The 26,289-nt window shown below is 39.0% G+C and overlaps 1 protein-coding gene across 1 annotated transcript; it reads right to left on the bottom strand.

Annotated features, from left to right (window-relative positions):
* Positions 1–14,240: 14,240 nt before the first annotated feature.
* Positions 14,241–18,516, bottom strand: SPIN4 (spindlin family member 4). The gene has a single exon (XM_037045970.1). It carries the CDS (start codon positions 17,961–17,963, stop codon positions 17,214–17,216), a length of 750 nt encoding a protein of 249 aa, XP_036901865.1. The 5' UTR covers positions 17,964–18,516; the 3' UTR covers positions 14,241–17,213.
* Positions 18,517–26,289: the final 7,773 nt, after the last annotated feature.

A 26,289-nucleotide genomic window follows, 5' to 3' on the forward strand; every position in this document is an offset into this window, starting at 1 on the left:
ATACTTATCCAACTTCCATGTACTTTGCTCCCCTACAGGTACTGTGGAACAAACCCAGACTTGCTCCTAATATTCAGGAGATGGAACTAAATACCCACAGTACAACCAGACTTTTACTCCCAGTTGAAGATGACATCCACTTACATTAACCCCTACACTGTTTCTGTGCCTATTCCTTAATTGAGAAGTTCCTACCTTTGCCATTGTTGACACATTGCCAGTGTTAACACATCCATAGGTGTATCACCCTAGCCTTAGATTATATCCTGGCTCATAAAGGAGAGTTCTGCGCACTAATAATACCTGCTGCATGTGGATAGACAACACTCACCATGTTTTACAGATAGACAGAAACATGCACCAAATGGTTCATAATTTTACCATAGAGACTAAACAGACAGAACAAGTCAAAATCTGTGGGGTTTTGGTTGATATATTTTCTTAAGCTCTTCCTCAATAAATGGGAAGACTAGCTTCAAATTGATTTTGAAATCCTAGTTTGTGCTCTTATAGGATTCAGAATCCTAAAGATAATTTATTAGTGGCTCCAAACTGAGTCATTATGAAATAAAATATAATTTAGATTATAAGACAACTGTGTAAGACAACTTGTCTTATACAGTTTAGATTATAAATCAACTGAGGGACAACTATAACTGAACAACAGTAAATTTTTTTAATGAAAAAAAATTAAAAACCTCAGGTCAAAGAATGGACTTTTACATAATTTAGCTGAAGATGACCTTTGCATATTGACTAATAAGCTGTTTATTTCTTCACTGCAACCTGGAAATTATTGGTTCAGAAATCTGACAGCACAAAAATCAAATTTGTACACATCAATTATTTTTAAAAATAAGCTAAACAGTGTATCATAGTAGCATAAGCTGTTTGTTCTTTGTCTCCCCCTTTTTAAATAATTGTTTACACCTCCAAATATGAACAAATGTACCTCAGCATTCTATGCCAAAGGACCTGGAAGGACTCTTGCCCAACTGTGCATCTGAAAATACACAAACAAGACCTTGTTATGACCTAAAGCTTAAAAGGAGTTGGAGAAACTACCCCAGTGCCACTTACCATGGTTGGTAAAACAAAGAAACAAACAAACAAAACTGAAGAGTGCCAACCTGGACACATATCCATGGGTAAGAAAGCACCTGTAGAAGCCTGACCTGACTTAGGGGAGGTTCCAGTACACCATCAGAGTAGAATGGAGACTAATTTGAAGGCAGAGGAGAGGTAGGGTCTCAACTAGAGCTGCTGCTTTGCCAAAGCCACATTACAGGGGGATAAGTTGTCTCCCAAGGGTGGCAGCAACCTCTCCAACAGAGGACATGGAAAGGAATAACTTACTTCTTCTGTGAAGAAGGTAGACCCATACAGCAGGGGACATAAAGGAAAGAATAAACAAATGGGATATCATCAACATGAAAAGCTTCTGCATGGCTAAAGAAAATGTCAGCAAAATGAAAAGGGAATTAACTGTATGGGAAAATACAGTTGCAAATGATATCTCAGGCAAGGGTTTGATCTCCAAAATATATAAAGAACTCACATGACTCCACTCCAGGAAGACAAACAATCCTATAAAAAATGGGCAAAGGATCTGAACAGACACTTCTTCAAGCAGGACATACAGAGAGCCCAGAGATATATGAAAGGATGCTCAGCATCACTAGCCATCAGAGAGACGCAAATTAAAACCACAATGAGATACCACCTCACATCGGACAGAATAAACAAATCAACAAAAAGCAAGTGCTGGTGAAGTTGTGAAAAAAAGGGAACCTTGCTGCACTATTGATGGGAATTCAGACTGGTGCAGCCACTGTAGAAAACTATGGAATTTCCTCAGAAAGCTAAAAATGGAATTACCTTTTGACCCGGCAATTCCACTGTTGGGATTATACCCTAAGAATCCTGAAACACCAGTCCAAAAGGACCTATGCACCCCAGTGTTCATAGCAGCACAATTGTAATAGCCAAGTGTTAGAAGCAACCTACGGTCCCATCAGTACATGAGTGGATCAAAAAACTGGTACATTTATACAATGGAGTACTACACAGAAGAAAGAAAGAAGGAGATCCTACCCTTCGTGACAGCATGGATGGATCTTGAAAGCATTATCCTAAGTGAAACGAGCCAGGTGGTAAAATCAAATACCACATGATCTCACCTATAAGTGAATCCTAATCAACAAAACAAACAAACAAGCAAAATATAACCAGAAACATTGAAATAAAGAACAAAGTGACAGCAACCAAAGGGGAGGGGTAGGGGATAATGGAGGAAAATAGGGGAAGGGTTATCAAGGAACATGTATAAAGGACACATGGGCAAAACCAAAGGGGATAGGATTGAGAGTGGGAGGTGGGGAGGGGTGGGGCAGGGAGGAAATGGAGACAACTGTTTTTGAACAACAATATAAATAATAAATAAATAAATAAATAAATAAATAAATGGTGGAGAGTGGTCAGTGACTGCCCAGCTACCACAGTTTTGCATTTAATGGATGTAGAAACCCATTTGCCCCAGCAGCACCCTCATTTCTGAGGAGGGACTGCCATAATTGAAAGGGAAGAGAAATAGATGAAAGCAGATAATATTAAAGAGAATTAAAGGAATGTGGTTCCTGCTGTCTGCTTCAGGATTTTGGCAGTGAGCTAATCCACAAACCTCTAGAAGTACCCTACTAGAAGAACCAACATCAGGCCTGTGAGCATCCCCAAAGCCCCACGTGATAATTCCATACATCTTTCCCATTCTTCTGCTAGCTCTTTGTGCATGCTTTGAAGTTTATCCACAGAGCAAGCTCCAGTACTCGGGTAGTGTGCTCAGAAAATAGGCCATCATAAATGAGCAAGGGACAACCCACAAACAAGCTATAGTGCCACCTTCTGGAACACAAAATAAAAACTTCACCCTGGTGAACTATACAAACCAAAGAAGAAATAAAAGCTTAGTTAAGATTACTGTTACGTCAAAGGCAAAAGCAAAAGTGCATAGGTTCAAACAATATAAAAAATAAAGTGATATATCAAAAAAGCAAATAATAATTCTTTAACAACAGATTTCAAAGGCACAAAACACTGCAACATAAATGATAATTCAAAAAAGCTGTTATGGCCCTGGCTGGTGTAGCTCAGTGGATTGAGCTCGGGCCTGAGAACCACATGATCATGGTTCGATTCCCAGTCAGGGCACATGCCTGGGTTGCAGGCCAGTTCCCAGCAGGGGACTCACAAGAGGCAAACATACATTGATACTTCTCTCCTTCCCTTCCCCCCTAAAAGATAAACAAATAAAATCTTTAAAAAGCTGTTATGAATAAATTGAATGGGCTACAAGTAAGCTCAAGGAGACAAGTCAATAAAATTAGCAATTAAATTAATAAACAAAAAGAGTTCTTTACCAAGGAGGTTGAAATTAGAAAAATTAACCCAATGTAAGTTCTGGAGCTACAGAATTCAGTGAGCCACATAAAGGACACAATAGAGAGGACATAATAGAGATAACACAATAGAGATTATCTGTAGTAGAATAGACTAGGTGGATGAATAAAAAAATCTAGAGGATAGAAATATAGAAATAACACAGAAGAGGTGAGGGAACTAAAGACTGAGTGTAGAGAGACAATAGGAACTATTGAATTCCATCGAAAAGGCAAATTATAAGAATATTTAGCCCTGGCTGGTATAGCTCAGTGGATTGAGCACAGGCCTGTGAAGCAAAAGGTCGCTGGTTCGATTCCCAGTCAGGGCACATGCCTGGGTTGCAGGCCAGGTCCCCAGTAGGGGACACATGAGAGGCAACCACATATTGATGTTTCTCTCCCACTCTTTCTCCTTCCCTTCCCCTCTCTCTAAAAATAAATAAATAAAATATTTTTTAAAAAGAATATTTAAGGTTCCATATGAAGAAAGGGGAAAGAGAGTAGAGAGTTTATTTTTCAAAGACAATAGCTGGGAAATGCCAAAAGTCCAGGAAGATTTGGACATAGAAATTCACAAAATTAATAGAACACCCTAGTTTCTCAATCCAGAAGAGGTTCTCCAGTACAAGCTATAATGAAACTGTCAAAAAGCACTGATGAAGAATGAATCTTAAAGGCAGCCAGAAAAAAATTAAGTAACCTGCAGAGAAACCCCCATTAGGCTATCAGCAGATTTCTCGGCAGAAACCGTACAGACACATATTCAAAATGTCGAAAGACTTAAATTTCCAGCCAAGAAAACATTATCCAGCAAATTTATCCTTCAGATATGAAGGAGAAATGAACGCTTTCTGAAACAATAAATGAGGAGGTTCAACACCACCAGCCCTGCATAGCAAGAAATGCTGAAAGGAGTTCTTTAAGCTAAAAGGTGGCATGAAAACATGTAAAAGTACACAACACACTTGTGAAGCTGAAGAACAGTCATCTGCAAAACTACTTCCCTCAGGAGCATGTGGTCTCAATCCCACCAGGAATCCCCAGCCCAGAGCAAGAGAGATGGGAAGAGGAGCAGGCATAGATAGCATCTGGTGGTGAAAATCAGTGGGGATTTAGTTCACCTGGGAGAGAAGGGAGTCTGCTGGAGACCCAGACACCACCTCCCGAGTTGTTGGCATAGGTAGTTAGCTAGTCATTAATAAAGAGGGGGAGGGGCACAAAGGGACTCAGGCCCTGAGCTTACTAAACTAAGGAGCTGAATAGAATATATAATAAACTGGGGAGCTGAATCAGATGTTAGGACAGCATTCCATCAAGCTTGATTTAGTAGGAAGCTATAGCATTTACAGACTCATTCACATGCTCCAGGGGACCACTGCTGAGGAGTGTTAATCCTACAAGCAGGCAGGAAAGCCCCCCAGGGGTGCTGCCAGCTGTGTACTGTATTATTGGAGGGGGGAGGAGGAGAATTTCCTCCGCTGAGCACAGGCACAGCAGAAACCAGTGACGTGACAGAAAGTTTGGACATGCACAGTAGAAGTCAAGATGGGCAAGAGGAGGCGCTTCTACATTCAGGTGTGTGCAGTAGAAGCAAAAATGGTGACATGGAAGGGTGGACTCTAGCCTTGGAAAACCTAGGAAAAGAATCAGATTGGATAGGGGGCACAGGACCCTGGTAGGTCCAGGAAAAGTATAGTAAAAATAACTTTACATACCATATGTAGTTAATGAATTTATGACATAAAAAGAGGCAAATTGTAATATGAACAGTAATATGAATACAAGGGAGGAGCCAAAGAATGGAATTTTTATGTCATTCAAAGACAAGTTGCTATCACCCTAAAATGAGCCATTTTATATATGAGATGTTTTATGTAATTCACAAGTTAATAACAAAACAAAAACTTAGATTAGATGCACAAAAGACAAATAAATGAGTTAAGAGCACAGCACCAGAGATACAAACCATTTTACGAAAATAGACAGAGACAGAGGGGAGAAATATAAAAGTGAGAAAAATAAGTAGAACTGCCTTTACCTAGAAAACTAGTATATGAAGAAAAATACAGCATCCCTGAAAGGACTGCAGCAATTAGTGCCATCACCAAAGACTTGAAAGGCTTAGGAATAGTGATTCCCAGCACATTCCCTTAACCTACAGGTCAGACACCAGCCAACCTAACTCTGGAACAGTCTCATCACAGGAATCCAGGACAAAGGCGAGGGGAACATCCCTGGAGAGTTCTTCCTGTAGGGTTTTTGCATGTAGTGTTCCTGTGATTACATAGAGTGTGAGAATTTTCATAAGTCCTAGGTTCTCCCATAGACCCTCCCGAGTGATTATGTTTCCTTGAAATTTCAGTTACATTTTATAACTAGTCAGACTAAAGTTTCACCCTAGTTCTAATGCTCTATTAGAGGTTAAGTATATAGCAGTGAGCAAAATATGGAACTATGTCTTAATGGGAGAAAGGCTAAAAATTAATGTAGACTATTGTGTTCAGTACCTATGCCTTTACCCACGAACTTTTAGGTATCCTAGACTAGACCCGTTTCAGCTCATTCCACGGTAATATTGATATCACTCCTGCTTGCTTTGAGTCAGAGGGAGGCTTACCTTTGACCATGCAGTAAACAAAACTGTCAAACTCTATTTTCTTGGAATTTACATCCTATTGGGAAGAGACAGATAGTCATCTCTTCCTGAGTATTATAATAGATTTTTAAGGGAAAATTCTGGTCTTCCTTCAGATGTTGACTCCACTCATGTAACTTGTAATTCTTTCTTTGTTAATGGGTTGATCAGAGATCTCTTCCTCCTAGTTAAGAGAACCAGGATGGAATGAGAAACCATGAGCACCCTAGTTTTGGTTAATTTGGCCAATCAGCTTGCCCATACCCTAGATGAACCATCTAGAAGTAACATTGCCAAGATTTTTTATTTTTAGCCTTGGCAAATCAGAGGCCCTATGCAAAACTGACTCCAGACTCCAGACTCCAGACTTTTGCCATCGTGGCAAAAAACCAGAACACTGGAGAAGGAATTGCTAATAAGTTTCAGCATTTCAGATGCCTTCAGCTTTCTAACCAGCCTTTTTGAGGTTCTCCTAATCCCCGGTGATGATGCTCTGAAAAACTGCAGGTGCTTTTTCCAATCCTTTCTCTTAATTGGCTTTGAAGAACTTGTTTTCAGATTGGAAGGGAAACTATCTCCATTTTTATTGAGACGGTTGCTACACTCTCATTGCTCAACCCTACGGTCATAAAACAGACCCTGCCTCAGAGTAATAAAACAGTTCAAATAGTGAGGATATCAAATAACCTCAACCGGTTCACATCTCTGAACCTATCTTTTTGTTTGGGCCCTTTAAGGGATATATGATGTTTTGTCCTTAGTTCTTCTGCCTCTACCCATTCATTAGGTAGAGACTTCCTAGAGAACTATCTGTCATGCGGGAATATCCTTTTTTCCAAGAGGGAAAACAATATAATAGATTGGCATTAACTGTCAAAATGGCCAATTAGGTGAATGAAATGGCTTTTCAACATCTTTCATTTGTTCCATTTTGGACAGTACAATAGCTGAATCCAAGAGAACAGATCAATTATCCTTATTGGACCAATTGCCATTTTCTTTATGGGAGTACTCTTCAACTGACATCAACAGAATCTACAGTGCACCTCCTGTTGTGTTTCAAATTGATATTTCAAAACCTCTTCCCCAAATTAATGAACATCTTATAGGTAGAGAGGCATTTAAATATATGAAGCCTATAACTGTAGATTACACAACTCAGAGCCTTATTATTGTTTGCACTAGTCCCTGTAACCTTCCTATTTTACCTGTAAGAAAGGCAAAGGGGTGGGGGTCGAGGTTTGTCCAGGATCTTCAAGCCATAATCCACACTGTTACCCCTCGACACCCTTTTGTTCCTAACCCTCATAATCCTACTAGCATCTATTCCAACTGGAAGTATATTCCTCATGGTAACTGATTTATGTAGTGCATTCTTTAGTATCCCAGTTGACGAAGCTAGCCAGTACCTTTTTGCTTTCACTTGGGGAAAAAAACCAATTTACCTGAACAGTAAATAATTTGGATAATATAATTTTCCCTGAAGATTCCACCTTATTGCAGTATATGAAGGATTTACTTCTTTGCTCTTCTTCTCAGGTCTCCTCACAAGAAGATTACATCCATTTGTTAGAACTTTTGGGTCTCTAAAGGAAAATTATAATTTATCCAAACTCAGGTTTGACATTTGGGATATCTGATATTGGAACAAGAACTGCACCTGGATCCAGATAGGTTTCATGGTGTCCTACATTCCCCAAGGCCAAAAACTAAGCATCAATTGCAAGGTTTTCTTGGGTTAGTTGCCTATTGCCAGAATTGGCTATTCCCAAATCTCTCTCTTATGGCAAAACCCCCATATGTCTCACTAAAGAATGATAGTACTGACCCAATTTTATGGGAAGAACAGGATGACACAGCCATAGCCTTTAAAACTTTAAAGGAGAGTTTTTTTTTTAAGATTTTATTTATTTTTAAAGAGAGGGGAAGGGAGAAAGAAAGTGGAGAGAAACATCAATGTGTGGTTGCCTCTCATGCACCTGCTACTGGGGACCTGGCCCGCAACCCAGGCATGTGCCCTGACTGGGAATCGAACCAGAGACCCTTTGGTTCACAGGCCTACACTCAATCCATTGAGCTACACTAGCCAGAGCTAAAGGACAGTTTAATAAACGTAGTTGCTCTTGGGCATCCTATCAGATCCCCACCCCCTGGGTTTTTGTACATGAAAAGAAAGGAAATGCCCTTGGAGAATTCGCTCAAACACATGGGGATCACTGCAAACCTGTAGGGTACTAGGATATCTATAGTCATCAACTGGACCCTGTGGCTTATGGATATCTCCTTGCCTTAGATACATTGCTGCTAGTGCTTTCTTGATTAAGGTCACAGAGAAAAATTGTTACGGGATCTCCTCTAACAATTTTTGTACCTCATACAGTAGAAGCACTTCTGAATTATCAAAACCAGTGTCTTTCAGTTGGTTGCCTTACTTTGTATGAAATCTTTACTTTTTAATTTTTATTTATTTATTTTTAGAGAGAAGAAGGAAGGGAAAAAGAGAGGGAGAGAAACATCAACATGTGGTTGCCTCTTACACACACACCCCCACTGGGGGCCCAGTCTGCAACACAGGCATTTGTCCCTGACTGGGAATGGAACCAGCAACCCCTTGGTTCACAGGCTGGCGCTCAATCCACTGAGCCACACCAGCCAGGGCTGTATGAAATCTTTTTGTTGAATGATTCCTATATGCCTCTTTGACATAATAAACTTAATCCAGCTGGTCTTCTCTCTTCTGAAACTGATGAAGCACTTCCTAACTGCTTGCCACTGTTATGTTACCTCCTGACTCCTCATGAGGATTCACAGGAGACTCCTCCAGGTAAAGCTTCTTTCTTATGGTTTACAAGTGGTTCATATGCAAATTAAAATGGTAAATACTGTGCTGTTTATGAAGTCATCAAGGAAGCATGTTTGCATTTGGCCACTTCAGCACAAGCTTGCCCTCACTCAAGCTTGCATTTTGGCAAAGAGTAAACCTGTCAACATTTATACTGACAGTAGTATATGCCTTTGGAGTAGTTCATGACTTTGAAATGTCATGGAAGCAATGTGATTTCTGTAACTTCAGTGGAGTTAAAATTAATAACGGTTCATATGTTCAGGAAGTATTATATGCTATACTTTTACCTGGCGCTTTAGCTATTATTAGGGCATTGTAAACCTGACTCCCTATAAGCTAAGGGAAATCATCTTGCTGACATTTTTGCCGAGAATTCTGCCCTTAAAGGCATCCACTGCAGTCAAATTCTGTCATGGTCCAAAGAGGTGTTTCCCTAGTTGATACCTTAGAAAAACTGGCCAACAATTAGCTTCTAAAAAATAAAAACGAGATTAGAAATCCAACAACTGCTGGTTTGATAAAAAAGACAAAGGTCTGATTTGGACCAAATAATGACTCAGTCCTACCAGGAACTCTAAAATTTCTTCTCCTGACTACTGTATATACACAAAACCATAAGCTACTGACAAAATGCATTTATGAATCAATATTGGTGGAGAGATACTAACAAGGCTACAAAAAATTGCCTACCTTAAGTCTCCCACCTGGGCCAAAAATACAACCCAGAAAAGCCTGTTTGCACTGCCCCTGGACAATTTAAATTACCCAATGGACCACATGAGGTTTGGCAAATAGATTTTATCCAGCTTCCCTTGTTTCATGGATATATATGTGTGTGTGTATGTGTGTGTGTATTTTAGTTATCATATGTATGTTTTCTCACTGGCCTGAAGCTTTCCCTTGTAGATAAGCTAATGCCCCTACAGTGGCTAAAGCCCTGTTGGAGGAGATTATTCCTATTTGGAGAACTCCTTTTGTAAACAAAAAAAATATTTATTTATTTTCAAATAGTTTTTTAAATTTAATTATTGTTCAAGTACAGTTTTCTGTCTTTTACTCCCATCCCAGCCCCCCCCAGTGCTCCCCACCTCCCTCCCATTTCCACCCCCCACCTTAGTTGTTGTCCATGTGTCCTTTATACTTGTTCCTGTAAACCCTTCCCCTTTTTTGAACTCCACAGTGATCCAGGAACACATTTTACTGGTTAAGTGCTACAATAAGCCTATGCTATTTAGTCAATTCTACATCATTTTTACTGTGCTTACAATCCTTAATCTTCAGGTCTAGTCGAATGTACTAATGACATTATTAAGGTTCAATGGGCAAAATCTGTAGAAACTCCTCAAATATCCAGCCAAAAGCATTGCCATTATTTCTTTTAAATCTCAGATCTACCTCTTTTGGGACTCATAAGCTTTCACCTTTTGAGATAATCACAGGATACCCGACTCATTTGGCTCCTGCTTCTTAGGATCCACATTTGGGAAAAGGAGACATACTTCAATATTGTAAAGCCTTAATTGCTTCTAATGAAAATAATCATGCTTCGGTTGAGCAATCTTGGTACAGTGCACTCCAAGGAAATGAAAAACTCAAAATCCACAGCTTACAACCTGGAGATTTTGTTTGCTGGAAAAGGCACCTCATGAAAGATTCCCTCCATCCTTGCTGGAAGGGCTTCAGGACCACTGACTAACCCTTGCATTGCTAGACTCCAGGGAGTAGACTCTGCATACATGTGTCACTCCTAAAGAAGGCACCAAACCCTGGCTGCAACTGCACACAGACTGATAACCTCAATCTAAAGCTGTCAAAAGTTATAGCAGGCGACCTCTGAAGGAAGTGAATTGCCAAGAAGATTGAATCGGGCCTGTACAACTCTTTTCTTACTATGAATTTGATTTCGGTTTTCTCTTTTCCTTAGAAGGAACATTCCCTTGTTTACATTTCCTAAGCCATTGTGAAAGGGGGGAACCTTTGTGGTTATTGAATCTGCTATCAAGAACTTTGATCTAGCCCTGGCTGGTGTAGCTCAGTGGATTGAGTGGCGGCCTGTGAACCAAAGGCTCATGGGTTCAATTCCCAGTCAGGGTACATTCCTGGGTTGCAGGCCAGCTGCCCAGTAGGGGGTGCACAAGAGGCAACCACACATTGATGTTTCTCTCCCTCTCTTTCTCCTTCCCGTCCCCTCTCTCTTATTAAAAATAAATAAAATATTTTAAAAGAACAACTTTGATCTATTTAAGATGTTAATGGTCCTTGTTTGATTATCTACACAGTTGAACTACTAGTTTAAATTCATCATGTAGACTGTTGTGATGTTCTGTTTTGAATTCTTCTTGCTGTTAAAGTTCTGATCCTGGTTCCTGTTAACCATGGACACAAGCTGTTCCCAATCATGCACTTTTCCTCTTCTGTGAGAGACAACACCTAGAAGAGGTCCTTCCTGACATGGACAAAGGGCTGCTGAGGTTAGAAGACCTGGCCACTGATCAGTGATGTTTTCAGAGAAAGGGCTCAATCAAAAGGAGAGAATGACAAAGACTAACTGGAACTTTAAGAAAACATAATCAGTCAAGATGACCCTATCTAGCAAAGCTATCATTTAGAATGGAAGGACAGATAAAGTGCTTCCCAAGTAAGGTCAAGTTAAAAGAGTTCATCATCGCCAAGCCCTTATTATATGAAATATTAAAAGGACTTCTCTAAGAAAAAGATAAAAAATATGAACAGTAAAATGACAACACACTCACAGTTATTAACAACCGAACCTAAACCAAAAACAAAAACAAACTAAGCAAACAACTAGAGCAGGAACAGAATTACAGAAATGGAGATCACATGGAGGGTTATTAGCAGGGGAGTAGGAGGGAGAGGAAGGGAGAAAGATACAGAGAAGTAGCATAAATGGTAGGTAGAAGATAGGTTAAGAATAGCATAGGAAATGTAGAAGCTGAAGAACATATACATGACCCTTGGACATGAACTAAAGGGGTGAATGCAGGTGGGAGGGGGTGTGCAAAGCAGAGAGGAGTAAAGGGGGGAAGTGGAACAACTGTAATAGCATAGTCAATAAAATATACATTTTTAAAAAGAGGGTCTATGGGAGGCGCTAGGGCTTCCAGAAGTTCTCGCACTCTAGTTAATCAGAAGAACTTGACAGGTGAGAACCCTACAGGAAGAACTTCGTATTTATAATAAAGCTCTATACTTCTAATTTCCCCTTTCCTTAACTTCCTTTCCTTTATAAAAATAATCTCGACACACAGGTCAGAGTGTTCACGTTGCCTGCCATGTGTGCCTGCATGGAGTTCTAACCCTTTCTCTTTCCCAAAGGCACCTTTTTTTTTAGAGAGTGTTTTTTTTAATTAAAGATTTTATGTATTTATCTTTAGAGGGGACGGGAAGGAGAGAGGGAGAGAAATATCAATGTGTGGTTGCCTCTCGTGTGCCCCCTGCTGGGAAACTGGCCTGCCACCCAGGCATGTGCCCTGTATGAGAATGGAACCACGATCCTTTGGTTCGCAGGCCCGTGCTCAATCCACTGAGCTACACCAGCCAGGGCTCCAAAGGCATCCTTTTTGGTGACAAAGCATCTAGTTAATGTTATTTTTTCTGTTGACACTGACAAATGGTGGGATATTTCCAAACCACTGTGAGTGACCATGGCTATAAAGGTAGTGGTGGCTCTCTTCTTCCCCGTTAGGAAATATGCTCCTAGAGAGCAGGGATTTTGTAGACTGTTCACTGTTCTATCCTCAGATCCTAGGCCAGGGCTGAGCCTCTCTCTTGCTGTCTGTTAACAACCTCATGACATCAGGAAACAACAAAAGACAATCTGGACTTGGGGCCTATTGGGAGAGCAGGAACTAGAAAGCATTGTTATGGATGTGAAATGGATACATATTGGTATTTTTCTGTTGTTTAGCATGTAGTTTGTTGCATAATACATATGCACTACTCTAACCCTTTAATGATATTTGTCACATTCTTTTTGCCTTGTTTTGCAGACTTTTATACCTACCTTGTGTCTTTGTTATTGGTCTGAAGGCTACTTGAAGGATAAACAAATGTTAAGAAAGGAAGATTTTCGTTCCATCCACTGTCGTGTCCTAAACTCTCAAAACAGTGCTAGATTAGTGCCAGACTCCCTGAGTTTTAGAATATGGGATAATCTCAGTAATTATCATAGGGAAATAAATATATGACCCAGTTCTGGTCTTGCAATTAGGGATGAGTGCTGGATAATTGCTTTACTACAGCCAAGATACAATCTATATGAGAGCTGAAATGGTCTTTTTTAGTCAACTGACTGTTGTGGGTAGGGCCCAGTCTCCCTGACTATAAGGAGTTGTAAGTGGTAAAGGTACCTAAAACAGAAACTAGTATTCTAAAGTCAGTGCTATTGTTTTTGTTGTGGCAATCCACTTCCCTGTTAGGGAAAAAAAGGATCCCTACAACAAAAGTAAAAATAATTTCCACATGTTTAAAGTTTACCCTTCATTTTGAATGTTTTAAAAAAACACAAAAATCGATGCCTGGTAGTGACTATGATTATATTTGCAGTAAGTGTATGAGGCCAGATTTGCACCAAATTCATGATCATGTCTGTCTCTGCAGAGAAAGGAAACGTTATGGTATTGGGAATTTATTATTTTTATTCCTTAATGACTTTATTTATTTATTTTTAGAGAGGGGAAGGGGAAAGAGAGGAAGAGAAACAGCAATGTGTGGTTGCCTTTCACTGGGCCCCCACCAGAGACCAGGCCCACCAACCCAGACATGTGCCCTGAGAATTGAACCCACAATCCTTTGGTTAGCAGGCCCAGCACTCAATCCACTGAGCCACACCAGCTGAATTTATAAGTTTTAATGTTCTAACTTCTTTTTAAAGATTTTACTTTTATTTATATTTAGAGAGAGGAAGGGAAGGAAACATCAATGTGTAGTGCCCTTGCCTGGCCTGCAACCCAGGTGTGTGCCCTGACTGGGAATTGAACCAGTGACACTTTGGTTTGCAGCCCACACTCAATCCACTGTGCTATGCCAGTCAGGGTTACTAGCTTTTTTAAAATTTTTATTTTTATTTAATTCTTGTTCAAGTACAGTTTTCTGTTTTATAATCCCAGCCCTGCCCCACCAAGGTTACTAACTTTTAAAAAATATAAATCTATAGCTAAAACGAATATACCAAAATGATGAAAAATGTATTAATTGTAGATGAAGGTAAACAAGTTTTTGTTATATATTTTATACTTTTTATATTGTTTTAATTTTTCAAGTAAACTACAAAGAGAATTGAAAACAGCATTATAGCTTATGACTTTATTAATGTTTTCAGAATTGAACATATCTAGGACATATGCATATGCAACACACAAGTACATAAAGCATCTGAATAAAACAATTGAGAAGCATAATAGATAAAACTTTAAACTTTGTATTTCACAGCGAATATATATTCTATTTTAATAAAAAGCTTGAATAAACCAATTATCATTGAAGAGATAAGAAAGCTGATTAAAGATCTACCATCAAAAGTGTCACTGGGATTAGACTGTTGTACAACTTAGTACTAGCTAATTTTTAAACAACAAATAATTCTAACGCTATTTAAAATATTCCAGACTACAGGTAAATATTGAAAACTCACCATATATTCTTCTAAGCTAGCACAATTTTGATTTAAAATCTTGATAAAGACAGTGCAAGAAAGAAAATACAATTTTGCTTTGAAATGCAGATGCAAGAATTCTAAATAAAATAATGGTAAATAAAATCCAGAAATATATCATATGATTATGACACCATGACCAAGTAGGACTTATTCCAGAAATGCAAGTTTGGTTCGCTATCAAATTCCTCTCACTCTAACTCATTATGTCAACAAATTAAGAGGAAAAACCATGTAATTTTATCAATAGATGCTGAAAAGTCATTTGATAAAATTCATCAGCCACTTTTAGTAGTAATGCTATATAAAACAGGAATAGAAGAAATTCCCTAAATATGTTAGTAGTTAATGACTACCAATAGCCAAAAGCAAATGTCATGCTAATTAATAGGGAATGCTAAGAACCGGATGGGCATGCCTGCCATAATCATTATTTGAAGAATCCAGCTAATGTAATAATAATCAATACAAACAACATAAAATTATTTCTATTCGCAGGTGAAATGATTGTGTATGTAGAAAGTCAAAATTATTTTATTTTAAAACCCAGTGTAATGTATAGGATTTAGTGAGCTGATTCAACAGAAAGTAAATCTTTTTAAATCCATCGTCTGTCTCTATTGGCCAGAATAACAAATTACAAATGAACAGGAGAACATACACCATTCAAAATGTCAAACTATGACAAAAACTGTAAAACTACTTAAAAATAAATGTAATCTGATATAATGTACCTAGATGAATAACATTTCAAAAGCAAAAACAAAAGATTTTAATGATGTACTCAAACTCTTGAAAGTTAAGTATTAATATTACTAACATAATCCTCTAAATACGTATGAAAATGTAATTCAATTTTTAATGTGAAAAAAGCCTTTAATCTTCATATGAAAGAATGAATATCTAGCACAAGTTATATAAAAGAAGAAGGAAAAAAATCTAATGAAAGGTAACTTGCTTTACCAGAGTCCAAAATTTAAGGTTAAGCCACTATAGTTAAAATAATGTGAACTGGCTCAGAAACTTTAAAATGGATGGTTGATATAATAAATGTGATAGCATCAGGTATCCAATATAAACAAAGTATATAGTTGGAGATCTATTTAATATCATATAGAAAAGAAATTCCAGTTGGATCAAACAGCAAAACCTCAACTTTTTAGAAAAAAAATTACTTGGGGTTGAGGCATTCATCTGAAAAAGACAGAAAACCAAAAAGCCAAAAAGAAGCAGTCTATCTAAAAATTAAAAAAAATTAAAAGTTACATTAGTAAAGTCAAGATTTATGATAGGCTGGAAAAATCATAACACATATGGGCTACACATGATTAATATTCATTATATAGCAAATACAGTGAGAATTCTTATAAATTTATAAAGGAAAAATGATTCAATAGATAAGAGAACATAGGAGTAGAAATACTGGCAAATCATAAAAGCCCAAAAAAGCAAAACAAACAACCCCCCCAAAAACAAACAAACAAAAAAACCTCACTGAGTTTGCCAATTAAAGAAACAATACAACAAATTTTTCGCCTTTCAGATTTGCAAACATTAAAGAGTGCTGGAGAGAATACTGGAAAACGAGAACTTTCATTTGGGATAGCAATTTTGTAACAGCTTTCAAAATTAAAATAATCCTACACAGCAATCCCATTTCTAGGAATCTAACCTATAGAAATAAAAAGCACCAGTATGTATCGAGTAGTGTTATGGGGAAACACAAAAAGGAAATAACAAATGACCATTAAAAACAGAATGGTTCAATACCGTTTTGGTACATAAATATGTACTGTGTATGCAGCTGTTGGAGGGAGGAAAAGATGGAGGGAGGAGAGAAAATGGGTGATTCATTTAATAAATGGGTGGCACAATCAGGTATCCAATGTGAAGAAAATGTATAGTTAGATCTGTCTTATACCATATACAAAAATAAATTCCAGAGCGAGAAGGAAATGGGTGCTATGATGTGATCAGGTATCTAATGTGAGCAAAATGTATAACTGAATCTGTATCTTAATACTATATATAAAAATAAATTCCAGAGGGAGAGGAGGAGAGGGAAAGAAGGGGAGAAAAAGGGAGGAGAGATCTAGAACTGTTTATTGATCAGAAGGGATTTCATGGATATGTAAAGTAAGAAAAGCAATTATAGAGAAATGATGTGGCTTGTCAGTTTTACAGAAACAACTGCAACAAACTTTGTAAGAGGTTGGGGAAAATGTAGGATATGCATCATGTTCTTAACACTTGTTATTCGTGGAGAAGAAAGAGGGAAGGTAAGGGAAATGGGGGGAAGGATATGGTGTGGGGTTATACCGTTAATTTTTGTTTATCTAGTCTTTCATGGTTCCAAAGGTATTGAACACTTTTCAATTTTCTATTAGTACCCAATTCATATTTTTCAATTACATAACAAGGCAATATCATAGGTACCAAAGTACACTTGGGCAAAACTGTGGAACTAGTCAATGTAAGATCTGGAGGCACAATAAGTAATAAGGGATATTAAATTCCTGAATCTCTGACACCAAAACTGTTCTCAAAAGTTCACGATTACAAAAACACAACATACTTTACATTTGATAGTTCCACAAATTTTGCAAAGAACACGGAGTGAATTTAGGGAGTTTTCACCAAACCATAGACATAAATGTGAATATCATCATCAAACTTAATGAAGTAGACAGACGGCTTGGCCACCACTTGATGGATGAAAATGCCGGTTCTCTTGGACCCATCATCTTTGGCGTGTTCCACCTGCTTGCCCACGAGGCTGTCGACCACTTCTCCAGGCTCCCGTTCTGCTGTAGGGAAATAGTAGTTGGAATCTGGAATGATGCGCAGGTCACCATCTTTGTAGTCATCCAGGAGCGTGTACATGTAAAGGACAGGATCTTTCTCGTAGGTGATGTAAAACCAAGTGTCCATCACCGGGGCCCGCGCCAGGACCATGCCCTTCCATTCATCTTTTCGACCGTGCTCACCCTCAAACACATGCCCCACTGCCTTGCCAATCAGGGAATCTGCGAGGCGGGAATCAATGCGAGGAGTTGGCACTCTCTCAGGAAGGATCTCTAGCGCTAAAACTCTCTTATCTCGGTGCAGTTCCAGCCCATACACACTATCCTTGCCATCATATTTGATGATGTAGAGAGTGGGCTTCACGGAAACCTGCTCGAGCACGGTGCCCTTCCATTGCTCCACCGGCTCGTTGCCTTCCTTCCAGCCGTGTTGAATGCGGCAGCCCACGATGTTCCTGCGGGTAAGGAAAGTGGGCTTTCGCCGCTGCTTCCTGTGGGTGTGCCTTTTCTTCATCAGGTATGCGGACACACCATCTACACCCATCGGAGGCACAGTTGGGGGCGACATGGCTCGGGTTTTCAGGACGCTCTGGCAAAGCTGCCACTTGCCCGATTCAACCGAGACAAAAAATCAGCCCTGTGCAATATGAGATCTGTTTTCGCGTGATCTCTCAGTCCCGGTCAGTCCTCCCTCCACCAAGCACAAGGATCTCACCAACGCTCGGTAGAAACGCCGTAAGTCTAATCTCGGGTGCTGGGACGGCGTGGGCCTCTCGAGAGTGTCTCTCCCGCCCAGGAGGGGTGTCTGCAGCAGTGGCGGTTGCCGCAGGAGATGGCGCGCTAGCGTGTACTGCCCGCGCCTGGCTCCCGCCCGGACTCCCAACCCGAAGTCCCGAATTGACCACTTAGCTGTTATCGACGAGGTTGCGGCGAGGAAACGGCGATGGAGAAGGAGACCACGGCAAAGGCAGGCAAGCGATCAGAAGGATGGCTGCGGTGGCGGGGGCGGCTCGTCCCTGGCGAGTCCGAGGGGGCCTCAGCTTCGCAGCGCTGTACTGCTCGGCCTAGCTCTGGCGCCAGGGCTTTTGCCGCTTCGGGAACCGGACCTCCCCGAGCCCGCCCGCGCCTCGGCCCCGCCCCCGCCATTCCCCCTTCCGCTCCGCCCGCCGCGGCGGGGCGGGTTAGTGCGCGCACCCGCGTTCAGTCCGCAGCATTGCAGGCGCTCTCTCCTTCATTTCCTCACGCGCCCCCCGACCGCTTCCCTCAAACCGGAGCCAGACTGGCCGGCTCCCCTCCTCCCTTTCTCTGGCCGCCTGTCGCCCGCCAGCCTCCTCCACAGCCGCTCCATCTGCTTTCTATCTTCCAGGAATTCCTCACAAAGCCTTCGGAAAAAAAAAATAGTAATATCCAACACACACACATACACACGCAGAGTTTGTACATACAAATTATTTTCTTTCAGTTAAAGGGATATGAGACCGGAGGAGAAAAAGCCTCCTCTGTACAGTCCACCATCTTGAGCCAAACTCTCCTTTACATTTTGTATCTCATCGTTCGGTTTTGCTTCTTTTTTGAAAAACAATCTGTTTATTTTCGGAATGTAAAAGAAATGTTCGGACATTGTGCAGCTTTTCTACAATTCGGTGAAATAAAACACGAAACTAACCCCGATATCCTTAATCTTACCATCTCAACATACACAAAATGTTACAATAATGTTGCAATTTCTCCTTCATTAGTAGATCTCTGCATATATTTCACAAAATTGGGAACAGATTTGATAACTTTATAGCTTTTTTCATTTATGTCAAACATTTTCTAAGGTTATGAAATATTCTGAAAATGTGATTTTTTAGTGGTTTCATAATGTTCTTTTGTATAGATGTATAGATGGTCCATTATTTATCCTAAATGGCCTATCACAGAGTGGATAATTAAACTAGTTTACATTCACATATGGATGTATTGAGCTACTATAAACCATATTTTCAAAGAATATTTAACAACCTGAAGATCTACATATGAGAAAAGAATGATCTGTGAAAAAGCAGGATATTGAAACAAAATTGTGGCCCCAATTTTGTACAGTTAAAGAAGAAACGTTTTTGTTATATGCATTTGTGGTTATTCTGATTACAAATGTAGTACATGCTCATATGGAAAATTCAAAAGATAGTAAACTGTCTATAATTTCCCTACCTCAAGTCACAGGGCTGTTACAAGGATTAAATGAGAATGTCTATAAAATTTTTATTCCTATATTCTACTGTATAAGATGGCAGTAAAAACCTGGGAAGTCCAGGCCCCTCATTCTCATTCCTTCACCCTTCACTGGTGAGAAGACACAATATCATCACTTGTAAAAAAAAACCAAAAAGGCTATTAATTCATACAGAAATGTAGGAAAGCAGGGGAGAGCTCTCCAAGGCACCAATACTTGCTGACTCCACATTTCACTATCTTTCAACACAGGGACAGAAAAACTTAGTTCTCATACCATTTGATAGCTGATGGGGCAAAATATGTGTGGATTCCCCAACTCCCCATGTTTTCAAGGCCAAGGACTTCGAGTAACTGTCCAATACTGTAATACAAGAAATTAATTTCAAGGAAACAAGAAAACAACATGCACTAAAAGGTATTTCAAAACTCTTTAGAATGGCATAGTGGCATATACTTTAGTCGCACATATATGTGACCTACACACCGAAAGTCAGAAGGTATGTGTAAATGTCATGTCATTGTGTTTCACAAATAATGTCCCCCAGGTAATCCCCCAGGACAAAGATGTGCCAAGCTCTTTTTGCTTAGAAGAGCAGTTGACAAGTGACAGAAGACCACCCACGGGGCACACAAAGGCAGGGAAAACAATTTACTCCGGCTCTTTGGTTGTATACTTTAATAAAGTTCTTGCTCACAACCCCACAAAGCAGCCTGAGGAGATAAAAGAATTTTTAATATTCTTTCCTCTTTAAAACTCTAATGTTGATGTTTAGATTATTCTCTAACATTATGGATTCAGTGGGCCTTACCACACTATGATATAATGTTTACTTTGTATGTCTGCCCACTAGACTATAAACCCATTCGAGAAAGGCCTTTTATCTCGCAACTCAAGTGCCTTACACAGAATAGGTACTCAATAAATATTTGTTAAACGAATAAATAAGTGGTTTCAGCTGTTCTGTTCCAACCCAAAGAAATCCTCCCAAATGAAACAAGTCGTCTTACACAAGCGTCTGAAAGCTGGGGCCCTGGTGACTGCAACTCTCCCACAGCAGCTTTAGTTATTCTTCCAAAACATCCACATCACTGACCCGGTGAATATATGCCCATTAAGGCTGAAAATTATTAGGAGAGCACCATCAACCTGCAATATATGTATAATATCTACCTCAAAGGGCAGCTGTGAAGATTGAATGAGGTAATTACAAGGGAGTATCTGAGCACAGGAACTGATTCGTGCTAGGTACTTGAAGTCTCCTAGCCAAGTCCTTTCCTCTTATCAGGACTGTCTACTAACCACAGAGTTCATGCCCCACCTCTGAATTTACACTCCATTTTACTCTCAAGCCCTCTTGGTCAGGGCGTGAGGGTGAATTAAGGAGGTACTGTTGACAGGACTTTGTCCCTTATAGCCAGTTTCAGAGCAGTCTTGCAAATGCTTTGAGTTACCAGAGGCCTAAAATCTGGATAAATAGAAAAGTATTTAAAGTAATTTTGGGAGATACAGTGTTAATCTATAAGTGGAGGGGTGGTAGAGATAGGTGTCAATTTTGTTACTTCCATTGTACAATGAGAATTATAATACATGCCAAGAAGTATTGGGTTGGCAATAAAGTCTGTTTAGTTTTTTTCCATAAAATAAAAGATACATTTTTCATTTTCACAAGTAACTGATTTGATTTGGATATTGTGGGTTTGTTGTCTCTCTCCTGCTACTGGCTCCCAGTGGGTAGAGGCCAGGGTGCTGCTAAACACCTTCCAATGCATAAGAGCCCCGCAGCAAAGAATTATTTGGCCAAAATGTAAATAGTAGCAAGAAACATTGCAAACCACTTTTGACACGTTCAGTAAGTCACAGCACCTTCTCCGTATACTGCACAAATTGCACAAATATTTTTTTGCGTTTCAGTTGCATTTTTATTTTTTCTGTAATGATAAAGCATAATATGCTGAAAATGTTGGATATCTTCTTACACCTTCAATATTAAAATGGTTGCACAAAAATTCACCAATTTTGATAAGTTTTTTTAAAATGCACACTGATATGACATCTGTCACAATGCAATCTAACAAAATTGTTTCAAATGAAGTTAAAGATAACTAAGTACTACTAGAGCCATCGTATGGAAAAAACCAAACAAACTTTTCCACCAACCCAATATGTATTAATCATTGGGGAGCCAAAGGAGGTACTGATTTGTTATGTGTGGCTGGGGAAGTTGTAAAAAACAACTTGAAAGTGTAGTAGAACAAAAGGAAGACATTCAAAAGGTGATAGAATAGTGAGACCTTTTCAGGGTAAGTAGAAAACAGCTGGAGGGAAGGCACAGAGGAATGCATAGACTTAGGGTATGCGAAACACTGGTCAGGCACTTGTGGCTGGAGCACAGAACTCACCCAACTAAGGAATAGGGGATGTGGTTTGTGGTGGGAAATAAGGTTAGTCAACAGCCTCAAATGCAGGAAATTGATCTTACATCCACTTCTGCGTGGAAGCAGATAATGTTCCAGTTCCTCTGACAGTGTAGTGTCGGCAGGACCAAAAGAGAGCTGATCTGCCATGTCCTTTCTGGCAGAAGCAGGCAGTGCTTCCCTAAGCAGGAAATGTTTCCCTGTCAGAATAGTAGTATAGCCATGCTGATCACAGAACTGACCTTCCATTCCCCCTTCAGCAGAAGCAAGCAGGCTGGTGCTCTGATTTCTTTGCCAGAGAAGTCTCAATGAAGTCAAACCATGAGCTGTCCCTCCACAGTCATCTAGTGGTATAAGGTAGTGGTAGGGATCTTTATTTTATAGGTTTTCTTCACCCACTCTTCCCGTATCGACAACATCAATGAGAGTAAGCAATGTAGAGTGAGGCAGGTGCATTTACATAATGGAATACTATGCAGCAGAAAGAAAGAAGGAGCTCCCACCCTTTGAGACAGCATGGATGGATCTGGAGAGCATTATACTAAGTGAAAGAAGCCAGACAGTAAAAGACAAATAACATATGATCTCACTTATAAATGGAACCTAATCAACAAAACAAATAATCAAGCAAAATAGAACCAGAGACATTGAAATTAAGAACAAACTGACAGTAACCAGAGGGGAGGTGGGAGGGGACAATGGGGGGAAGGGTTTTTAGAAACATGTATAAAAGACACATGGATAAAACCAAAGGGAGGTGGGATCAAGGATGGGAGGTGGGGATGACTAGAGTAGGAGAAGTGGTAGGGTGGGAATGTAGACAACTGTACTAAAACAACAATTTTAAAAAACATTTTGCTATGTAACTATATATTAACCAATAAAAAATAAAACAACTATGGGACATTTACACAGTGGAATACTAATTGGTCATAAAAAAGAGGAAAATTTACTCTTTGAGATAGCATGGATGGACCTGGAGAACATTATGCTAAGTGAAATAAGCCAGTCAGAGAAAGACACATACCATATGATTTCACTCATCTGTGGAATCTAATGAGCCAACTAAACTAACAAGCAAAATAGACACAGACTCATAGATAGGGAGCAGGATGACAGCTTGGGCGGGGGTTGGCTGGAGGAATTGAGGGGGAAAAAGAGAAAAAAACTCATGTACACAGTGCAGCGATTGTGGAGGGGAGGGTGGTTGGTGGAGGTGAAAAAGGGCATGGGGGGGTAAATGGTGATGGAAAAATAAAATAAAATAAACAGCGTTAAAAAAGGAAATGGTAAAAGACATGAACAACTACTTCACAAATAGGAATGAATAAGCACACAAAAAATCATTAACTATTAGGGAAATACAAATTATGACCATAATGAGAAATCACTACACATCCATTAGAATAGCAAAAATTTAAAAATAGTGACCATAGTCAATGCTAGGAAGGATGTAGAGAAATTGGTGCTCTCTTACATTGGTGGTTGGAATGTAAAATGATGTATCTGCTCTGAAAAACTTTTGTCAGTTTCTTGTAAAAATAAACATGGAAATACTGTACAGCTCAGCAATCATACTCTTGGGCACATATATTAGAGAAATAAAAATTTTGTCCTGGCTGGTATGGCCCAGTGAATTGAGTGCCAGCCTGGGAACCAAAGGGTTGTCAGTTCGATTCCCAGTCAGGGCACATGCGTGGGTTGCAGGCCGGGTCCCCACTAACGGGTACGTGAGAGGCAACCGCACATCGATGCTTCTCTCCCTCTCTTTCTCCCTTCCTTCCCCTCTGTTTAAAAATAAATAAATAAAAATCTTAAAAAGTTTTTGATCACACAAAATCTTGAATGTATATGATCATAGAAACTTTATTCATAATTCATAAAACACAGAAACAAGCCACATGTTCTCCAAAGGGTGAATGCCTGAAAAACAATGATACATCCATACCATGGAATACTACTCAGCAATAAAAACAAAAGAACTATTTATATAAACCACAATTTGGAGGAAGCTTAAAAGAATTAAAAAGTTTTTAAAAAGGAAATATCAAAAAGTTATAGACTGTTTTATTTTATTAACACATAACTTTTAAATGACAAAATTTTATAGTTTAGTGGCTTGCAAAGACTGGGGAGATGTAGTGGGAGGGAGGTGGCTGTAGTTATAACTGGGCAGCACGAGGGATCTTTGTGATGGAACTCTTTTTTTTTTATCTTGGCTGTGATGATTGTCACACTAATCCACCCATGTGATAAAGCTGCATAGCTCTAAATACACATATGCGATTGGGCCAGTGAGTAACTAACTGGTGAAATCTGAATAAGTTTGACTGTTATCAATATCAGTTTCCTGTTGTGGTTTTATACTTCAGCAATGCCAGATGTTACCACAGGAGAAATTTGGGGAAAAAATACACAGAATTTCTCTATATTATTTCTTACAACTGCATGTGAACCTGCAATTATCTCAAAATATTTTTAAAAAGAAAATTCACAACTGTAATATGTAATACATAAGGAAAATTATGCAATATATATTTCTGAATAGCAAATTTTATACAGTACAATAATATTTCTCATTAAGGTAAATGATAGTGAATCTTATTTTACGTACAAAACAAATAGTTATGCAACTTTAGGAAAGTCATTTAATCTCTTTCTGCTTCTATATCAGACAAAAAATAAGAGATTTGATTAATTCATCTCTAAACTCCCTTTTGCTCCAAACTTCAATGATTCGATAAAAATGAAAAACTGGGGAAAAAGAGATTAATAAGTAGGTTGGAGGTATAGTTATCCAGTTTGCTGCTACATGTACTTTGTAGATAAGGAGACTATGACACTACCAAGCTGAGGGCAAAGGGCCAAAGCACTTTAAAACCCACAGATCAAGAGTTTTTGCTCTCTGTTGAGTAATTCAGAATTCTGGATAGATTTGTGGAGCTGCTAAATTGTGAATAAAAATCTAATCTTGTCATAGTATTTAGGCAGGCTTGAATGTAAGAGTGGATGAGAAGAGTAAAACTGAGTTTTTCAGTTAGATATACACGTATGCTAAAAAAGGCCTCGGGTCTGATTATCAAAGGTGTTGGTTCAGGTTTTGAGAATGTTTACCAAATATCAAATTATTTCCTCTAAGTAATGAAGTGAAGATGGAGACCAGTGTTTGAAAAACAACAAGATAATCTGTTAGTTTGATTTCTAAATATAGTAATTAATATTTTCTTATTTTTGCAGATTATTTTTAAAACAATAAAAAGATGGGCAAAATCAATGAAGAGAGGGAAAAGAACCTTTATATAATGAAGAATAGTAAACTAGCATTAAAAGTTCTGGGTTTTCCCTGGCTGGTGTAGCTCAGTGGATTGAGTGCGGGCTGCAAACCACACTATTGAGGTTCGATTCCCAGTCAGGGCACATGCCTGGGTTGCAGGCCAGTTCCCAGCGGGGGACACATGAGAGGCAACCATACATTGATATTTCTCTCCTTCTCTCCTTCCCTTCCTCTCTAAAGATAAATAAATAAAATCTTAAAAAAAAGTTCTGGGTTTTCTTACCTGACTCTGTTACAAAATTGATGTATGACTCATAATTTCGGTATATATAAAATTCAGTAGATATAAAATTAGGAAAATACCATCTACCTTTTACTTTTCAGAAAACTGTGGAATTTAATTATGTAGGAAACTATTCAATGCTTTAAGCTACCTAAAGAATATCACTATGTAAATATAGGATCAGTTCAATTTTTAAAAAGATTTTATTTATTTATCTTCAGAGGGGAAAGAAAGGAGAGAGGGAAATATCAATGTACGGTTGCCTCTCATGTGTCCCCTGCTGGGAACTGGCCTGCAACCCAGGCATGTGCCCTGACTGGGAATCGAACTGCAATCCTTTGGTTCACAGGCCGGCACTCAATCCACTGAGCTACACCAGCCATGTAGTTCAATTTTTTATATTATGGAGAAATAGCGGGTGTGTTTTGGAAAATGGCTTTATAAAATAGAATGAAGAGATTAGAGTACTGATTTACTAAGAGTAATGAGTTCCACTGCTGCTTTTTCAAAATGTCCCTATTATCACAAAATCAGATTAGGTTCAATACTATGAAATCATGAATATTGCATACAGAGTGAGGAAAAAGGTTTAAATTGTTCATATGGAAAAGAATACAATAATTTATAAATAAGAACACAAGAATAAGCTCTGTGTTTTGTGTACTCACAACTGCAAAACTATTTTTCCTCCACCGTTGT

The sequence above is a fragment of the Sturnira hondurensis genome, unplaced genomic scaffold, assembly GCF_014824575.4.
Source record: "Sturnira hondurensis isolate 20B ecotype Veracruz unplaced genomic scaffold, ASM1482457v3 Scaffold0004711, whole genome shotgun sequence".
NCBI lineage: Eukaryota > Metazoa > Chordata > Mammalia > Chiroptera > Phyllostomidae > Sturnira > Sturnira hondurensis.

Excerpts from the sequence above, each read along its gene's own strand:
- SPIN4 (XM_037045970.1), bottom strand. The coding sequence starts at position 17,963 with ATGTCGCCCCCAACTGTGCCTCCGATGGGTGTAGATGGTGTGTCCGCA.